This window comes from Pongo abelii, chromosome 20, assembly GCF_028885655.2.
Source record: "Pongo abelii isolate AG06213 chromosome 20, NHGRI_mPonAbe1-v2.0_pri, whole genome shotgun sequence".
In the NCBI taxonomy this organism is placed as follows: Eukaryota; Metazoa; Chordata; class Mammalia; order Primates; family Hominidae; genus Pongo; species Pongo abelii.
The window spans coordinates 63,854,190-63,871,509 of NC_072005.2; the positions used below are offsets into that span (position 1 = coordinate 63,854,190).

Below are 17,320 nucleotides of genomic sequence, written 5' to 3' on the forward strand. Positions count from 1 at the left end.
AAACAAAAAAAAAGTAATGCAAACTCATCTGGGTTTTGGTCATTTCCTGCACCTCCTGAGGAAGGGCATAGGGCTGAGGAGGAGATCTTGGGAAGAACAAACAGATGTGAGAATCCAGGTTGGCTCTATGCCCTATCCAGTAATGTAGCCCCAAATCTCTGCCTTAGCTGACATGGGGCCACACTGAAGTGTTGTGAAGGGTAGAAGGAACCATGTTGAGGCAGGGACAACCTTGCCTACAAGTGAGTCAGGTAAATCCCACAAGTTCAGCCACAGAAAACAAGCATGACCATGTGCAAAGACTTCCACGAGGCCACTTGTCACAGGGCTGTTTTAATTCAAGTAACATCAACATACACCAGAAACTTGTGAAGAAAATTATGGCACATTTGTATAACTTCAGTGTCAAGAAGCCAGTGGTATTTTGCAGATAATGCAAGGTCTGTAGATTCAAAATTAAGGTGGGTGTCTTCCTTTAGTGTACAAACACCTTGGATGTTTGAGGAAATCCAAAGACAAGGTTCTAGGCATTTTATACGTGTTAACTCATGTATTATGTTAATTCTCACAATAATCCTTTGGAACTAGTACGATCACCATCCCCGCCTTATTGAGGAGGAAATGGGGTACAGAGAGCTTAAGCAACTTGCCAGTGTCATGCAGCAGGGAAGCGCTGGAGGTAGGGCTCGAACACTCGCAGCCTTGCTGCATGTTTGTGGAATGAACACAGGACTCAGTCACACAACCATCTGGCTGAGGCTCCATGAGCAGCCAGGAGCCTGGTCCCAATGCAGTCTCCTTATAGGCACAAATGGGGTGCCCCTTGAGACAGGAATAATAAAGGTGGTCACAGGAGAACGGAAAATTCCAGGCAACCGTTTCACATGACTAGCAAAGGAAACCCTTGAAATAGCTGCATAAGCTAGGGGCGGATAAGACTCTGAAAACCAGGGTGTGGGCCAAGCTGGCTAAAGCCAACTGGACCCAACACGGTGCTGGATTTGACCTGTCTCACCTAGGACCTCTCATTATGTGCTCATTAACATACTAAGTCACACACCCACTATGACAGTTCTGGGGAACACCCATATTTAGTATAACAATGGGTGGCACCACAGTACCAAGAAATGTTTACCTTTTTCCAAGAACCTTCATGAATATTCCACCCCTTGGTTAAATAAATATTTAAAGGTAGCAGCTCCAAACCCCGTTGGGCGTGATGCTCTGTGGTATGCCTGCACTTTTCTTTCTTCAATATGTACTTATTCCCTGCGCAATGAATCTCCACACTTTGTTCTGCTCATCCATGAATTCCTCCTCACGACAGTGTCAAGAGCCTGGACACCAGTCAGGGTCGAGGCCTCACCAGCATCTTGGGGCCTCACTGGGCACAGACGCGTGAGCGCCCGGCCTGGAGACCTGACTCTGGCAGCCGCTCAGGCCCTCAGGCGGAGAGATGGAAGCTGGCAGGACGCAGTCGCTACCGCGCGGACCCAGCCCCTGGCCAGCCTTGGCCCCTCGCGCGCCGGGACAGGGCCACAAATGACTGCACCTGGGCTTCGCCGGCCCAGGCACCACGCGACTCTACGCGCGCCCAAAGCGACCCTCTGCGCAAGCTACCCCGGGGGACGACGTCACCCGTGAGGCCCCGCGGCGCCTCCTCCTAAAGCTCGGCTGGGAAACCGTCTGCTTCCCCAAGACTTAGGGGCTTGTGGCCATGTTGTTTTAGTTTTCCTGTAGGATTCACGGGTGGCTGAGGCAAACACGCTTGAAGGCCTGAGACTTTTAAGTCTCTTCCGCACCCTCTCTTCTGTCTCTTCTACCTGGAGGATGACCGTTTTTTGGGGGGGTTTTGTTCTTGTTGTTGTTTTGAGACGGAGTCTCGCTCTGTCGCCCAGGCTGGATTGTAGTGGCGCCATCTCGGCTCACTGCAACCTCCGCCTCCTGGGTTCAAGGGATTCTCCTGCCTCAGCCTCCCGAGTAGCTGGGATTACAGGCGCCCACCACCATGCCCGGCTAATTTTTGTATTTTTAGTAGAGACGGGGTTTCGCCACGTTGGTCAGGCTGATCTCAAACTCCTGACCTCAGGTGATCCGCCCTCCTCGACCTCCCAAAGTGCTGGGATGACAGGCATGAGCCACCGCGCCCGGCCGGGATGACTGTTATTAACAATTCCTGGCGTGGTTTCTGGCACCAGCCCACCTACCACACCCCACCTCGCTTGAGGCTGAATGGGTAACCCGCCCGAGGCTGGTTTTCTCTGAACCCTAACTCCTGCCGTTAGGCCCCACCCGCTCTAGACCAGGAACTCTATGTGCCCCGGCCACGCTAGAGCCTGCCCCTAGCCCCCTAGGTCGGGAAGCCTGCGCCCGGTACTGCGCAGACGCAGCGTGTGGGGCCCGGAACTCTTCTGTTCCCCGGAGAATCAGGGGAGGCGGCGCCGGAAGGGGCGGGTCCGAGCTGAGATTTCCAGAGGCAGGGGAGCCGGAAGTCCAAGGAACTGTACCTCCATCATGACGACTCCGGTTACGTAAAAACATCCAAACAGAAAATGCTGGCCAGGCTCATGCCTGTAATCCCAGCACTTTGGGAGGCCGAGGCAGGAGGATCGCTTGTGCCCAGGAGTTGGAGACCAGCCTGGGCAACATAGTGAGACCCTCCCCCCACCCATCTCTACAAAAAATTTTAAAATTAGCTAGCTGAGATCGTGCCACAGCACTCCAGCCTGGGCGACAAAGTGAGACTCTGTCTCAAAAAAATTTAAAAATTACCCATGCCTGTAGTGTCAGATAGTCAGCAGGCAGAGTTTGGAGAATGACTTGAGCCTTTGGAATCGAGGCTGTAGTGAGGTATGATCGCACCACTGCACTCCAGCCTGGGCAACAGAGCAAGACCCTGTCTCAAAAAGTATATAAAAGAAAAAAGGGCTGGGTCGGTGGCTCACGCCTGTCATGCCAGCACTTTGGGAGGCCAAGGCGGGTAGATCACCTGAGGTCAGGAGTTTGAGACCAGCCTGACCAACAACGTGAAACCTTGTCTCTACTAAAAATACAAAAATTAGCTGGCCATGATGGTGGGTGCCTGTAATCCCAGCTACTGGGGAGGCTGAGGCAGGAGAATCACTTGAACCCCGGAGGTGGAGGTTGCAGTGAGCCGAGATCACACCACTGCACTCCAGCCTGGGCGACAGAGCGAGAGACTCCGTCTCAAAAAAAAAAAAGAAAAAAGAAAAAAGGCCGGGCACGGTGGCTCACGCCTGTAATTCCAGCACTTTGGGAGGCCAAGGCGGGCAGATCAGGAGTTCGAGACCAGCCTGGGCAACATAGCGAAACCGCGTCTCTACTAAAAATACAAAAAATTAACCAGGCGTGGTAGCGGGCTCCTGTAATCCCAGCTACTCAGGAGGCTTAGGCAGGAGAATCACTTGAACCCAGGAAGCAGAGGCTGCAGTGAGCCGAGATCACGCCATTAAACTCCAGCCTGGGTGACAGAGTGAGACTCCGTCCCCGCTCCCCTCCACCGCCTCCCGCCAAAAAAAAAATAAAATGCACTGCAATAGAAAAATAAAAGTACACTTTAGTCAAACAGGGTAACTACTAGAACGTAAAATGATCTTTTTGAAACTATCCACATTTGTTACACGTGTTGAAAATGTAGGATATATATGTTATATATATATACTTATATATGTTTTATATATATACTTATATATGTTATATACACATATATGTTATATATATACTTATATATATGTTATATATACTTATATATGTTATATATACTTATATATGTTATATATATACTTATATATGTTATATATACTTATATATGTTATATATACTTATATATGTTATATATATACTTATATGTTATATATACTTATATATGTTATATATATATACTTATATACATATATAAAACAAAAAGCACGGTTACTACAAGGAAAACAGGTAAACATTAAGTGGAGTAAAAGTATATCATTTTATATAAGGGACCTGAACGTCTGTCTGGGCATGGTGGCTCACGCCTGTAATCCCAGCACTTTGGGAGGCTGAGGCGGGTGGATTACTGGAGGTCAGGAGTTCGATAACTGGGCAACATAGCAAGACCTTGTCTCTATTAAAAAATAGATAGATAGACAGATAGATAGATAGATAGATAGATAGATAGATAGATCAAAAGAGGGAGAGAGAAAGCAGACAGATGTGGCAAAATATACACAATTGGTAAATTTGGGTGAAGGGAATTTAAGTTATTTCTACTAATCTTGCAATTCTTATGTATATTTGCAATGATTTCTAAATAAAAGTTTTAAATTACAAATTGAAATAAAGTAAAATAGGTCACTAGCTAGCCTTTTCTAGACAAATATTTTAAACTCTTACGCAGAGATAAGTTAATCAAGAAACGTATGTCCTGGAAAAACCCGTGATATGGGTGGAGCCACCTGGGAATAAAAGGTCGGAACATCATAATCACTGTCAGACTCAACTTTCATCATTCTCCTCCAGGCGCTATGGAGTCTAATCCAGGCACTTTGGAAGGTTGAGGCTGGAGGATCGATTGAGGCCAGGAGTTTGGGACCACCCTGGGCAACATAGCAAGATCTCATTTCTGAAAAAAGAATTATCATCCACTCACCCAGAACAGCTCTCCAAACTGTAAGTTTCATTCAAGGTTTGCTTGTTTGGGTGATGGGATGTGTGTGTGTGTGTGTGTGTGTGTGTGTGTGTATGTGTGTATGAGTGTTGGAAGGAGAGTCTGTCTAAACTTAATGCCCTAAAAATATTGTCAGATATTGTGATGAGGGGAATTTCATCTTCTACCCTTCATGAGGTTGAATTGTAAATTCGAAAATCCTGATTCTGGGTTTTTATTTTGAGGGATAGTTTTCTGTTTTCTGTGGCATTGGATATTGGCATTTTCAGAAAAGAGCATGCATTCAAAATGAAAATGATGAAGCGTATCTGTCGTTTGAACTCAGCTCAGGGAAAAGCTGATGATCTCTAATTTTTGTGATTCCTCCTTTCATTAAATTTAAGGTCCAGTGAGGGTGAAGTTTCCCTAAAGAGGCAATAATTTATCAGCAGCAACAGGATGAAATGGAGGGGCTTTTCTTCACACTCTAGATATTATGTTAGGATCTCTCAGGAAACTGAGGACACATTAATTATAATCATGGAAGATTTTATGCTTCCCACATGGTTTGCTGGGTTTGGCATAGTATAGCTCATGGCCTACCTTGAAGAAATGTGGGCACCCATCAACAGCAGCCATTTCTGATTACACATCCCTGTTTCTTTAGCTGAGTGACTCCTAAAAGTCCCTTAATGTATTAATAATGTATTTGGACCTCAGTTTTCTTACTATGTTAAATGTAATAAAATTGAATATCATATGGTCACTTGCAGAATTAAATGGTATTAAGGCATGTAAATCATATAGAGTGATGTAGTACAACAAACAATAAACCTGTAATAAAAGTCACTAAACTCCCTTCCCTCCCATGATGGAGCCTTAATTTTCTCTATATGAGGCATCCCTGTAGTTTAATATATTCTTAGAATTAGCAATAGGAATATGATGTCGACAATTAATTTTGAGCCATTTTAGCCCAATGACTTATCCTAAGAAGTCGCTATTATTGTTGCCGTCCCGTTTTCACTTATGTGAAAGTAAGACTCAGGAGGGTTGAGTTTCAGCCTTAGTGTTATAAAAGCAGTAAGTGGTGAAGCCGGGCTTGGAATCCTGGAAGTTGGAATGTACAATGTGTGATCTCGATGCATCCTCTCTGTAGTGCCTCTTTGTAACAAGAAAAAAATAAAGATGCTTAAAGTTCTAGGTGAGCAAAGTCAGAAGTAGTCTTTAAGTTAGAGACCCATAAAGTATGGGGTTTCTCAAGCAACAAATATTAGAAGGTCTGGTTGTGGCAGAGTTCCAAGAAAACCAATGTATGTGAAGTCAGTTGATATATTAATCTAATCTGTGTAATTGGGGAGGGGCGCTTTTAGGAATGCATTTAGAGATAATCCCATTAACACAGGAGGCTTACTCCCAGATTGAATTAACATGAAGGACTTTGGAGGAAGGTTGGTTTTCCCAGTTTCTAAGATATAATGCAATAAATTAACACAAAAGATGGTTGGGACTACGTGCAGACTTTTTAAATAAAGCTCAGTTTCAGGACTCTGACCTTTTTGTTTCTTTCTAGTAACAGCCGTGGCAGTCAGGGCTCTGCCTGCAGTGTGACCATGGACAGCTCTCCAAAGCTTAAACTTCCGTAAATTGACTCAAGTTTCTTCGGAAAGAACTGTGAGTAGGCAAAGGGCAATTTTTTCTGTTGGTTTCATTGGGATTTCACTGCTTTTCCTGAAATTGGAATGTTGGAAGGAAGTAGGCATTCCTCACTGCCTGGAGAGAAATGGGCAAATGAGTAAGGGGAGGGAGCAAATTAAGAGAGATATTTTTTATTTTTTCTGAAACCTGTTTGTGTTTTGAGATGTCTTTCCCTTCATGATGTTGTTTTTTTTTTTTCACTCTTCATATTTCCCTTTCTCTCTCTCCCCACCTCGGTTTTGCTGATTAGCTAACACAACAACTCGCCGTCTTACTCCTTTTCCTTACTCCCTGTTTTTTGTGGGTTTTTTTGGTTTTCTTTTTTGTTTTGTTTGTTTGTTTGTTTGTTTGTTTTTCAGACAGAGCCTTGCTCTGTCTCCCCGGCTGGAATGCAGTGGTGAGATCTCGGTTCACTGCAACCTCCGCCTCCAGGGTTCAAGCGATTCTCCTGCCTCAGCCTCCCCAGTATCTGGCACTATAGGCACCTGCCACCATGCCCGGCTAATTTTTGTATTTTTAGTAGAGACCAGGTTTCACCATGTTGGCCAGGCTGGTCTCAAACTCCTGACCTCAGGTGATCTGCCTGCCTCCACCTCCCAAAGTGCTGGGATTACAGGCATGAGCCACCACACCTGGCCCATACTCCCTGTATTGATACAACTGGTTGCATAGCCAGCATTTACTCTCCGCCCCACCAATTCTTCCTAATAGTATTCCAGTTTTCCTTCATGTTTTCCAACTTCTGCAATCCACTCCAGTCCAAATATGACAGCAAATGATAACTCATCAGGTATGGTTTTAATTTTTATTTTCCTTTTTTGAGACGGAGTTTCACTCTTGTTGCCAAGGCTGGAGTGCAATGGTGTGATCTCAGCTCACTGCAACCTCCGCCTCGGGGGTTCAAGCAATTCTCCTGCCTCAGCCTCAAGTAGCTGATATTACAGGCACCTGCCACCACACCTGGCTTTTTGTATTTTTTAGAAGAGACAGGGTTTCACCATGTTGGCCAGGCTGGTCTCGAACTCCTGACCTCAGGTGATCAGCCCACCTCAGTCTCCTAAAGTGCTGGGATTACAGGCATGAGCCACCACGCCCACCCTGGTGTGGGTTTTCAAAGGGAATGCTTCCAGTTTTTGATATTGGCTATGGGTTTGTCATAAATAGCTCTTATTATTTTGGGATATGTTCCATCAATTCCTAGTTTATTGAGAGTTTTTAGCATGAAGGGATGTTGAATTTTATCGAAGGCCTTTTCTGCATCTATTGAGATAATCATATGGTTTTTTGTCATTGGTTCTGTTTATGCAATGGATTACATTTATTGATTTGCATATGTTGAACCAGCCTTGCATCCTAGGGATGAAGCGGACTTGATCATGGTGGATAAGCTTTTTGATGTGCTGCTGGATTCTGTTTACCAGTATTTTATTGAGGATTTTCACATTGATGTTTGTCAGGGATATTGGCCTGAAATTTTCTTCTTTTGTTGTGTCTGTACCAGGTTTTGGTATCAGGATGATGCTGGCCTCATAAAGGGAGGAGTCCCTCTTTTTGTATTGTTTGGAATAGTTTCAGAAAGAATGGTACCAGCTCCTCTTTGTACCTCTGGTAGAATTCGGCTGTGAATCCATCTGGTCCTGGGCTGTTTTTGGTTGTTAGGCTATTAATTACTGCCTCAATTCCAGAACTTGTTATTGGTCTGTTCAGGGATTCGGCTTCTTCCTGATTTAGTCTTGGGAGGGTATATGTGTCCAGGAATTTATCCATTTCTTCTAGATTTTCTTTTTTTTTTTTTTTTTTTTTTTTTTTGAGACAGAGTCTTGCTCTGTCGCCCAGGCTGGAGTGCAGTGGCACGATCTCGGCTCACTGCAAGCTCTGCCTCCTGGGTTCACGCCATTCTCCTGCCTCAGCCTCCTGAGTAGCTGGGACTACAGGCACCCGCCACCACACCAGGCTAATTTTTTGTATTTTTAGTAGAGACGGGGTTTCACCGTGTTAGCCAGGATGATCTTGATCTCCTGACCTCATGATCCACCCGCCTTGGCCTCCCAAAGTGCTGGGATTGCAGGCGTGAGCCACTGCGCCCGGCCCTTCTTCTAGATTTTGTAGTTTATTTGCGCAGAGGTGTTTGTAGTATTCTCTGATGGTAGTTTGTATTTCTGTGGCATCAGTGGTGATATCCCCTTTATCATTTTTTGTTGTCTATTTGATTCTTCTCTCTTTTCTTCTTTATTAGGCTGGCTAACAGTCTATCTATTTTGTTAATCTTTTCAAAAGTCCAGCTCCTGGATTCATTGATTTTTGAAGGGTTTTCATGTCTCCATCACCTTCAGTTCTGCTCTGATCTTAATTATTTCTTGTCTTCTGCTAGCTTTTGAATTTGTTTGCTCTTGCTTCCCTAGTTCTTTTAATTGTGATGTTAGGGTGTTGATTTCAGATCTTTCCAGCTTTCTGATACGGGCATTTAGTGCTATAAATGTCCCTCTTAACCCTGCTTTAGCTGTGTCCCAGAGATTCTGGTACATTGTCCCTTTGTTCTCATTGGTTTCAAAGAATTTCTTTATTTCTTTATTTTTATTTTTATTTTTCCTTCTTTTTTTTTTTTTTTTTTTTTGACATGGAGTTTCACTCTGTCACTCAGGCAGGAGTGCAGTGGCATAATCGTGGCTCACTGCAAGCTTTGCCCCCCAGGTTCAAGCGATTCTCCTGCCTCAGCCTCCAGAGTAGCTGGGATTACAGGCATGCGCCACCACACCCGGCTACTTTTTGTGTTTTTAGTGGAGATGGGGTTTCACCATGTTGACCAGGCTAGTCTTGAACTCCTGACCTCCAGTGATCCACCTGCCTCAGCCTCCCAAAGTGCTGGCATTACAGGTGTGAGCTACCGTGCCCAGACAGAACTTCTTTATTTTTGCCTTAATTTCGTTATTTAACCAGTAGTCATTCAGGAGCATCATGTAGAGTGATGTAGTACAACAAACAATAAACCTGTAATAAAAGTCACTAAACTCCCTTTCCTCCCATGATGGAGCCTTAATTTTCTCCATATGAGGTATCCCTGTAGTTTAATATATTCCTAGAATTAGCAATAGGAATATGATGTCGACAATTAATTTTGAGCCGTTTTAGCCCAATGACTTATCCTAAGAAGTCGCTGTTATTGTTGCTGTCCCATTTTCACTTACGTGAAAGTAAGACTCAGGAGGGTTGAGTTTCAGCCTTAGTGTTATAAAAGCAGTAAGTGGTGAAGCCGGGCTTTCCATGTAGTTGTGTGGTTTTTAGTGAGTTTCTTAATCCTGAGTTATAATTTGATTGCACTGTGGTCTGAGAGCTTGTTTGTTATGATTTCCGTTCTTTTGCATTTGCTGAGGAGTGTTTTACTTCCAATTATGTGGTCAATTTTAGAATAAGTGCTATGTGGTGATGAGAATATTGATCTATCTAATATTAACAGGGGAGTGTTAAAGTCTCCCACTATTATTGTGTGGGAGTCTAAGCCTCTTTGTAGGTCTCTAAGAACTTGTTTTATGAATCTGGATGCTCCTGTATTGGGTGCACATATATTTAGGATAGTTAGCTATTCTTGTTGCACTGATGCCTTTACCATTATGTAATGCCCCTCTTTGTCTTTTTTGATCTTTGTTGGTTTAATGTCTGTTTTATCAGAGACTAGGATTGCAACCTGTCCTTTTTTTTGCTTTCCATTTGCTTGGCAAATATTCCTCCATCCCTTTATTTTGAGCTTATGTATGTCTTTGCACATGAGATAGGTCTCCTGAATATAGCATACCAATGGGTCTTGACTCTTTATCCAATTTGCCAGTCTGTATCTTTTAATTGGGGGCATTTAGCCCATTTACATTTAAGGTTAATGTTGTTACGTGTGAATTTGATCCTGTCATCATGATGCTAGCTGGTTATTTTGCACATTAGTTGATGCAGTTTCTTCTGTGCCATTGGTCTTTATATTTTGGTGTATTTTTGCAGTGGCTGGTACCAGCTTTTCCTTTCCATATTTAGTGCTTCCTCCAGGAGCTCTTGTAAGGTAGGCCTGGTGCTGACAAAATCCCTCAGCATTTGCTTGTCTGTAAAGGATTGTATTTCTTCTTCGCTTATGAAGCTTAGTTTGGCTGGATATGAAATTCAGGGTTGAAAATTCCTTAAGAATGTTGAATATTGGCCCCCACTCTCTTCTGGCTTGTAGGGTTTCTGGAGCAATCCACTATTAATCTGATGGGCTTCCCTTTGTAGGTAACCTGACCTTTCTCTCAGGCTGCCCTTAACATTTTTTTCCTTTGTTTCAACCTTGGAGAATCTGACAATTATGTGTCTTGGGGTTGCTCTTCTCGAGGAATATCTTTGTGATATTCTCTGCATTTCCTGAATTTGAATGTTGGCCTGTCTTGCTAGGTTGGGGAAGTTCTCCTGGATAATATCCCGAAGTGTGTTTTCCAACTTGATTCCATTCTCCCCGTCACTTTCAGGTATACCAATCAATCGTAGGTTTGTTCTTTTCACATAGTCCCATGTTTCTTGGAGCCTTTGTTCATTCCTTTTCATTCTTTTTTCTCTAATCTTGTCTTCACGCCTTATTTCAGTAAGTTGATCTTCAATCTCTGATATCCTTTATTCTGCTTGATTGATTTGGCTATTGATACTTGTGTATGCTTCACGAAGTTCTCATGCTGTGTTTTTCAGCTCCATCAGGTCATTTATGTTCCTCTGTAAACTGGTTATTCTAGTTAGCAATTCCTGTAGCCTTTTATCAAGGTTCTTAGCTTCCTTGCATTGGGTTAGAACATGCTCCTTTAGCTCAGAGGAGTTTGTTATTACCCACCTTCTGAAGCCTACTTCTATCAATTCGTCAGTCTCATTCTCTGTCCAGTTTTGTGCCCTCACTGGACAGGAGTTGCGATCATTTGGAGAAGAGACATTCTGTTTTTTGGATTTTTCAGCATTTTTGTGCTGGTTTTTCCTCATCTTTGAGGATTTGTCTACCTTTGATCTTTGAGGCTGATGATCTTTGGATGGGGTTATTGTGTGGGGGTCTTTTTTGTTGATGTTGATGTTGATGTTGTTGCTTTCTGTTTGTTAGTTTTTCTTCTAGCAGTCAGGCCCCTCTTCTGCAGGTCTGCTGCAGTTTGCTGGAGGTCCACTCCAGACCCTTTTCCCCTCGGTATCACCAGCGGAGGCTGCAGAACAGCAAAGATTGCTGCCTGTTCCTTCCTCTGGAAGCTTTGTCCCAGAGGGGCACCAGCCTGATGCCAGCCAGAGCTCTCCTGCATGAGGTGTCTGTCAACCCCTGTTGGGAGTTCTTTCCCAGTTAGAAGGCATGGGGGTCAGGGACCCACTTGAGGAGGCAGCCTGTCCCTTAGCAGAGCTGTTGTGCTGTGCTGGGAAAATCCCTCTTATCAGGATCAGCTGCTCTCTTCAGAGCCAGCAGGCAGGAAAGATTAAATCTGCTGAAGCTGTGTGCCCACAGCCACCCCTTCCCCCAGGTGCTCTGTCCCAGGGAGATGGCAATTTTATCTGTAAGCCCCTGACTGGGACTGTTACCCTTCCTTCAGAGATGTCCTGCCCAGTGAGGAGGAATCTAGAGAAGCAGTCTGGCCACAGCTGCTTTGCCACGCTGTGGTGAATTTTGCCCAGTCCAAACCTCCCACCCTCCTTAGCACTGTCCAGGGAAAACTGTCTACTAAAGCCTCATTAATCACGGATGCACCTCCCCCAACCAAGTTCCATCATTCCAGGTCAACTTCAGACTGCTGCACTGGCAGTGAGAATTTCAAGCCAGTGGTTCTTAGCTTGCTGGACTCCATGGGAGTGGGACCTGCTGAGTGAGACCACTTGGCCCCCTGGCTTCAGCCCCCTTTCCAGGGGAGTGAATGGTTCTGTCTCACTGGGGTTTCAGGCACCACTGGGGTACCAAAAAAAAAATCAACTCTTGCAGCTAGCTCGTGTCTGCCCAAACAGCTGGCTAGTTTTGTGCTTGAAACCCAGGGCCCTGGTGGTGTAGGCACACAAGGGAATCTCCTGATCTGCAGATTGCAAAAACTGTGGGAAAAGCATAGTATCCGGGCTGAGTAGCATAGTTCTTCATGGCTTCCCTTGGCTGGGGGAGGGAGGTCCCCGGCTCCTTGCACTTCCCAGGTGAGGCAATGCCCCACCCTGCTTCTGCCCGCCCTCCATGGGTTGCACCCACTGCCTAACTACTCCCAGTGTGATGAACTGGGTACCTCAGTTGGAAATGCAGAAATCACCCGCCTCTGCATTGGTCCCGCTGGGAGCTGCAGAGCGGAGCTGTTCCTATTTGGCCATCTTGGCCCCTCCCCTTTTTTAATTTTAAAAAATTTTATGTAGCGATGATGTCTCCCTATTTTGCCATGCTGGTTTTAAACTCCTGGGCTCAAGTGATCCTTCCACTTGGCCTCCCAGAGTGCTAAGATTACAGGCGTGAGCCACCATGCCCAACCAAATTTGTATTTTCTCAATGAGCAGTGATGCTGAGCACCTGTTCATATCTCTGTTGGCCATTTGTATATTCTTTCTCTCCTAACAGCTCCCTTAAAAATGCGTGTGCCTCAGTCTATGTCTTCTAGAGAACTGGCACAGCTTCAGAATATAAGTAGTACCCCAAAAGAGTATTTTACTTAGAGCACAAGAAGACTAAAAATAAATCATTATTATTTGTGGATGAGGTTTTTCATAAGATATAACTGTTAATATATTCTTGGTTAAAATGCATGTGTGCTTTTCTTCTTTAGGTTACATAAAGAAAGGATGATATCTCTAAAGGTACGTGGATTCATCCAAATTTGGAGCCAGAGCACTGGGATGACTAAGTTGAAAGAAGCTCTCATTGAAACAGTGCAAAGAAAAAAGGAAATTAAACTGGTGGTCACTTTCAAATCTGGAAAATTTATAAGAATTTTTCAGCTGAGTAATAACATTAGAAGTGTGGTCCTTAGACATTGTAAAAAAAGACAAAGTCACCTGCGTTTAACTTTGAAAAACAATGTGTTCTTGTTTATTGACAAATTATCCTACAGAGATGCTAAACAGTTGAATATGTTCCTGGACATAATCCATCAAAAAAAATTTCAGCAACCCATGAAATCTGATGATGATTGGAATGTGTTTGAAAGCAGGAATATGCTGAAGGAAATTGACAAAACTTCATTTTACAGCATTTGTAACAAGCCAAGTTATCAGAAGATGCCTTTGTTTATGTCAAAATCACCAACACATGTGAAAAAGAGGTTATTAGAAAATCAAGGTGGGAAGGGGAAAAACACACTATCATCTGATCTACAGACAAATGAGGACATTCTGAAGGAATATAACCCTGTACCAAACAAGAAATATAAGACAGATTCCTTGAAATATATACAAAGCAATAGGAAGAACCCATCAAGTTTAGAGGATTTAGAAAAAGATAGAGATTTGAAACTCGGGCCTTCATTCAATACCAACTGTAATGGAAATCCTAACCTAGATGAGACTGTTCTTGCAACCCAGACTCTCAATGCCAAAAATGGTTTGACATCTCCATTGGAACCAGAGCACAGCCAGGATGACCCAAGATGCAACAAAGCCCAGGTGCCTCTTGACTCTCATTCACAGCAACTGCAGCAAGGGTTCCCCAATTTGGGAAACACCTGTTACATGAATGCAATTTTACAATCGCTATTTGCAATTCCATCTTTTGCTAATGACTTACTCACTCAAAATGTCCCATGGAAATATATTCCTTTCGAGGCTCTTATTATGACCTTGACCCAGCTGCTTGCTTTGAAAGATTTCTGTAGTACAGAGATCAAGAGACAATTACTTGGGAATATTAAAAAAGTCATTTCAGCAGTTGCAGAAATATTTTCTGGCAACATGCAGAATGATGCTCATGAGTTTTTAGGTCAGTGTTTAGACCAGCTGAAAGAAGACATGGAAAAGTTAAATGCCATTTTGAATACTGGGAAAGAATGTGGGGATGAAAATTCATCTCCACAAATGCATGTTGGTAGTGCTGCCACCAAAGTGTTTGTTTGCCCTGTTGTTGCTAATTTTGAGTTTGAATTGCAGCTCTCCCTTATTTGTAAAGCTTGTGGTCATGTTGTTCTCAAGGTAGAACCTAATAATTATCTCTCCATCAACCTGCACCAAGAAACAAAACCACTTCCTTTGTCCGTTCAGAATTCTTTAGATCTTTTCTTTAGAGAAGAAGAGCTTGAATATAACTGTGAGATGTGTAAGCGGAAGAGTTGCATTGCAAGGCATACATTTAGTAGGCTCTCCAGGGTCCTTATCATTCATCTGAAACGCTATAGCTTCAACAATGCTTGGTTGCTGGTGAAGAATAACGAGCAAGTTTATATTCCCAAATATTTAAGTTTATCTTCTTATTGCAATGAAAGCACCAAACCACCTCTTCCCTTGAGCAGTAGTGCACCTGTTGGGAAATGTGAAGTCCTGGAAGTCTCTCAGGAGATGATTTCTGAGATCACCAGCCCATTGACACCATCAATGAAGCTGACCTCAGAATCCAGTGATTCCCTGGTTCTACCCATTGAACCAGACAAGAATGCCGACCTACAAAGTTTCCAGAGAGACTGTGGAGAAGCAAGCCAAGAGCAGCATCAGAGAGACCTGGAAAATGGCTCTGCACTAGAGTCAGAATTGGTCCACTTTAGAGACAGGGCAATCGGTGAAAGGGAGCTTCCAGGGGCTGACTCAGTGATGGACCAGGGAGACATTTCTCTTCCTGTGATCTATGAAGATGGAGGGAAGCCGATCAGCAGCCCAGACACAAGGCTTGTCGAGGTTCATCTTCAAGAGGTGCCTCAACAACCAGAACTTCAGAAGTATGAGAAAACCAATACCTTCATAGAGTTCAATTTTGACAGTGTCACTGAGTCTACCAATGGCTTTTATGAGTGTAAAGAAAACAGGATTCCAGAAGGATCTCAAGGAATGACTGAACAGCTCCAGCAGTGTATTGAGGAGCGCATCATAGAGGAATTTCTTCAGCAGGCACCACCTCCAGGTGTTAGGAAGCTGGATGCCCAAGAACATACAGAGGAGACCCTCAATCAGTCTACCGAATTAAGACTTCAAAAGGCTGACCTGAATCACCTTGGGGCACTGGGTTCTGACAACCTAGGAAACAAAAACATTTTAGATACAGAGAACACAAGAGGTGAAGCCAAGGAACTCACAAGAAACGTGAAGATGGGGGATCCTCTCCAGGCCTACAGACTCATCAGTGTTGTCAGCCATATTGGGAGCTCCCCAAATTCAGGCCATTACATCAGCGATGTGTATGACTTTCAGAAGCAGGCCTGGTTCACATACAATGATCTACGTGTATCAGAAATCTCAGAGACCAAAATGCAGGAGGCGAGGCTTCACTCTGGGTATATCTTCTTTTACATGCACAATGGGATTTTTGAGGAGCTGTTAAGAAAAGCAGAGAACTCTCGGCTACTTAGCACACAGGCAGGGGTGATCCCTCATGGGGAATAAGAAGATGACTCTTTGTACAGACCTGCTTGACAGACTCACTCGGCCTCACTTCATCCTTGCAAAGAGAATCCTGTACTTCACTCAGAATGAAGGAACAAGTATCTCAGGATGAAAGCTCAATGAAAAGCACTTATTTTGGGGGAATATCTATTTTAACTGCTTCAGACACCTAGATCCCAGAACTCAGGCGCATATGCATATTTTCCCTGCAAGATTAGAATGGTGCTCTTCACATTGTGACAGTGGTTTTCAAAATGTTGTTCTTCAACCAGCAACAGCAGCAGCTAGGGACTGATTAGAAATGCAAATTCTTGGGTCACCCTCCAGACCAACTGATGCAGAAACAGGAGGTGTGAGCCAGCAATCAGATGGAGATTCTAGTGCTCATGAAAGTTTGAAGAACACTGGAAATGTGTGGAGTATCTTGGTGTATTTTGCTACTGTTGATATGGACTGCTTATGTTATATAAATGATTTTCATTAAATTTTTTGCACTCCTTTATTTTGTCCCACTGAACCTAAGACTAGATAGAGTCACCCCAAAAGTGGCAGCAGGGAAATTCCAATAAGTGAGTGCCCAAAACCATTCGGAGATCAGGCCGGTTGGGATTCCAAAGAAGGAAGCACTAAACACCAGAGGGATCTGTCTGGAGCATTTATTAGGGGGGACTTAGAGAGTGCTGCAGCATACCCTCAGGCGGACAGTGAGAGAAAAAAGCATGGTCAACCAGCTGGGCACCGTGGCTCATGCCTGTCATCCCAGCATTTTGGGAGGCCAAGGTGGGAGGACTGCTTGAGCAGACCAGTTCAAAACCAACTTGGGCAATATAGCAAGACCCTGTCTCTACAAAAAATAATTCAGCAGCCAGGCACGGTGGCTGACACCTGTAATCCCAGCACTTGGGAGGCCAAGGTGGGCGGATCACCTGAGGTCTGGAGTTTGAGACCAGCCTGACCAAAATGGTGAAACCCCGTCTCTACTAAAAATAGAAAATTAGCTGGGCATGGTGGCAGGCACCTGTACTCCCAGCTACTCAGGAGGCTGAGGCAGGAGAATCACTTGAACCCAGGAGATGGAGGTTTCAGTAAGCCGAGATCGCACCACAGCACTCCAGCCTGGGCAACAAGAGCAGAACTCCATTTCTAAATAAATAAATAAATAAATAACTTTGCCAGGCATGTCTCAGCTACTCAGGAAGCCGAAGTGGGAGGATCACTTCAGTCTGGGAGTTCAAGGCTGCAGTGAGCTATGATCACACTACTGCACTCCAGCCTGGGTGAAAGACCCTGTCTCAAAGAAAAAAAAAAAAAAGGCGTGGGGGATGGTCTACCTTGGTGTGTCTGCTGCAGTGAGAGGGTCAGGGTATGGGGTTTTATATGTTTATAAGGAATTTGGTCAAGGGCAGGGACTAGTTTAGTGTTTTGGGCAACAACCTAAACCTAAATACCTCTATCAGTGCCTGG

At 44.2% G+C, this 17,320-nt stretch overlaps 1 protein-coding gene across 2 annotated transcripts; it reads left to right on the forward strand.

Annotated features, from left to right (window-relative positions):
• Positions 1-321: 321 nt before the first annotated feature.
• Positions 322-16,341, forward strand: USP29 (ubiquitin specific peptidase 29). 2 transcript variants are annotated; one of them, XM_054541222.2, is made up of 4 exons: positions 322-2,850; positions 4,513-4,662; positions 6,213-6,313; positions 13,102-16,341. In XM_054541222.2, exon 4 carries the CDS (start codon positions 13,118-13,120, stop codon positions 15,854-15,856), a length of 2,739 nt encoding a protein of 912 aa, XP_054397197.1. In that variant the 5' UTR covers positions 322-2,850; positions 4,513-4,662; positions 6,213-6,313; positions 13,102-13,117; the 3' UTR covers positions 15,857-16,341. The 2 variants fall into 2 exon arrangements, with proteins under 2 accessions (XP_054397197.1, XP_002829897.2); XM_002829851.5 differs by having other exon boundaries at positions 322-2,650.
• Positions 16,342-17,320: the final 979 nt, after the last annotated feature.

Excerpts from the sequence above, each read along its gene's own strand:
- USP29 (XM_054541222.2), top strand. The coding sequence starts at position 13,118 with ATGATATCTCTAAAGGTACGTGGATTCATCCAAATTTGGAGCCAGAGC.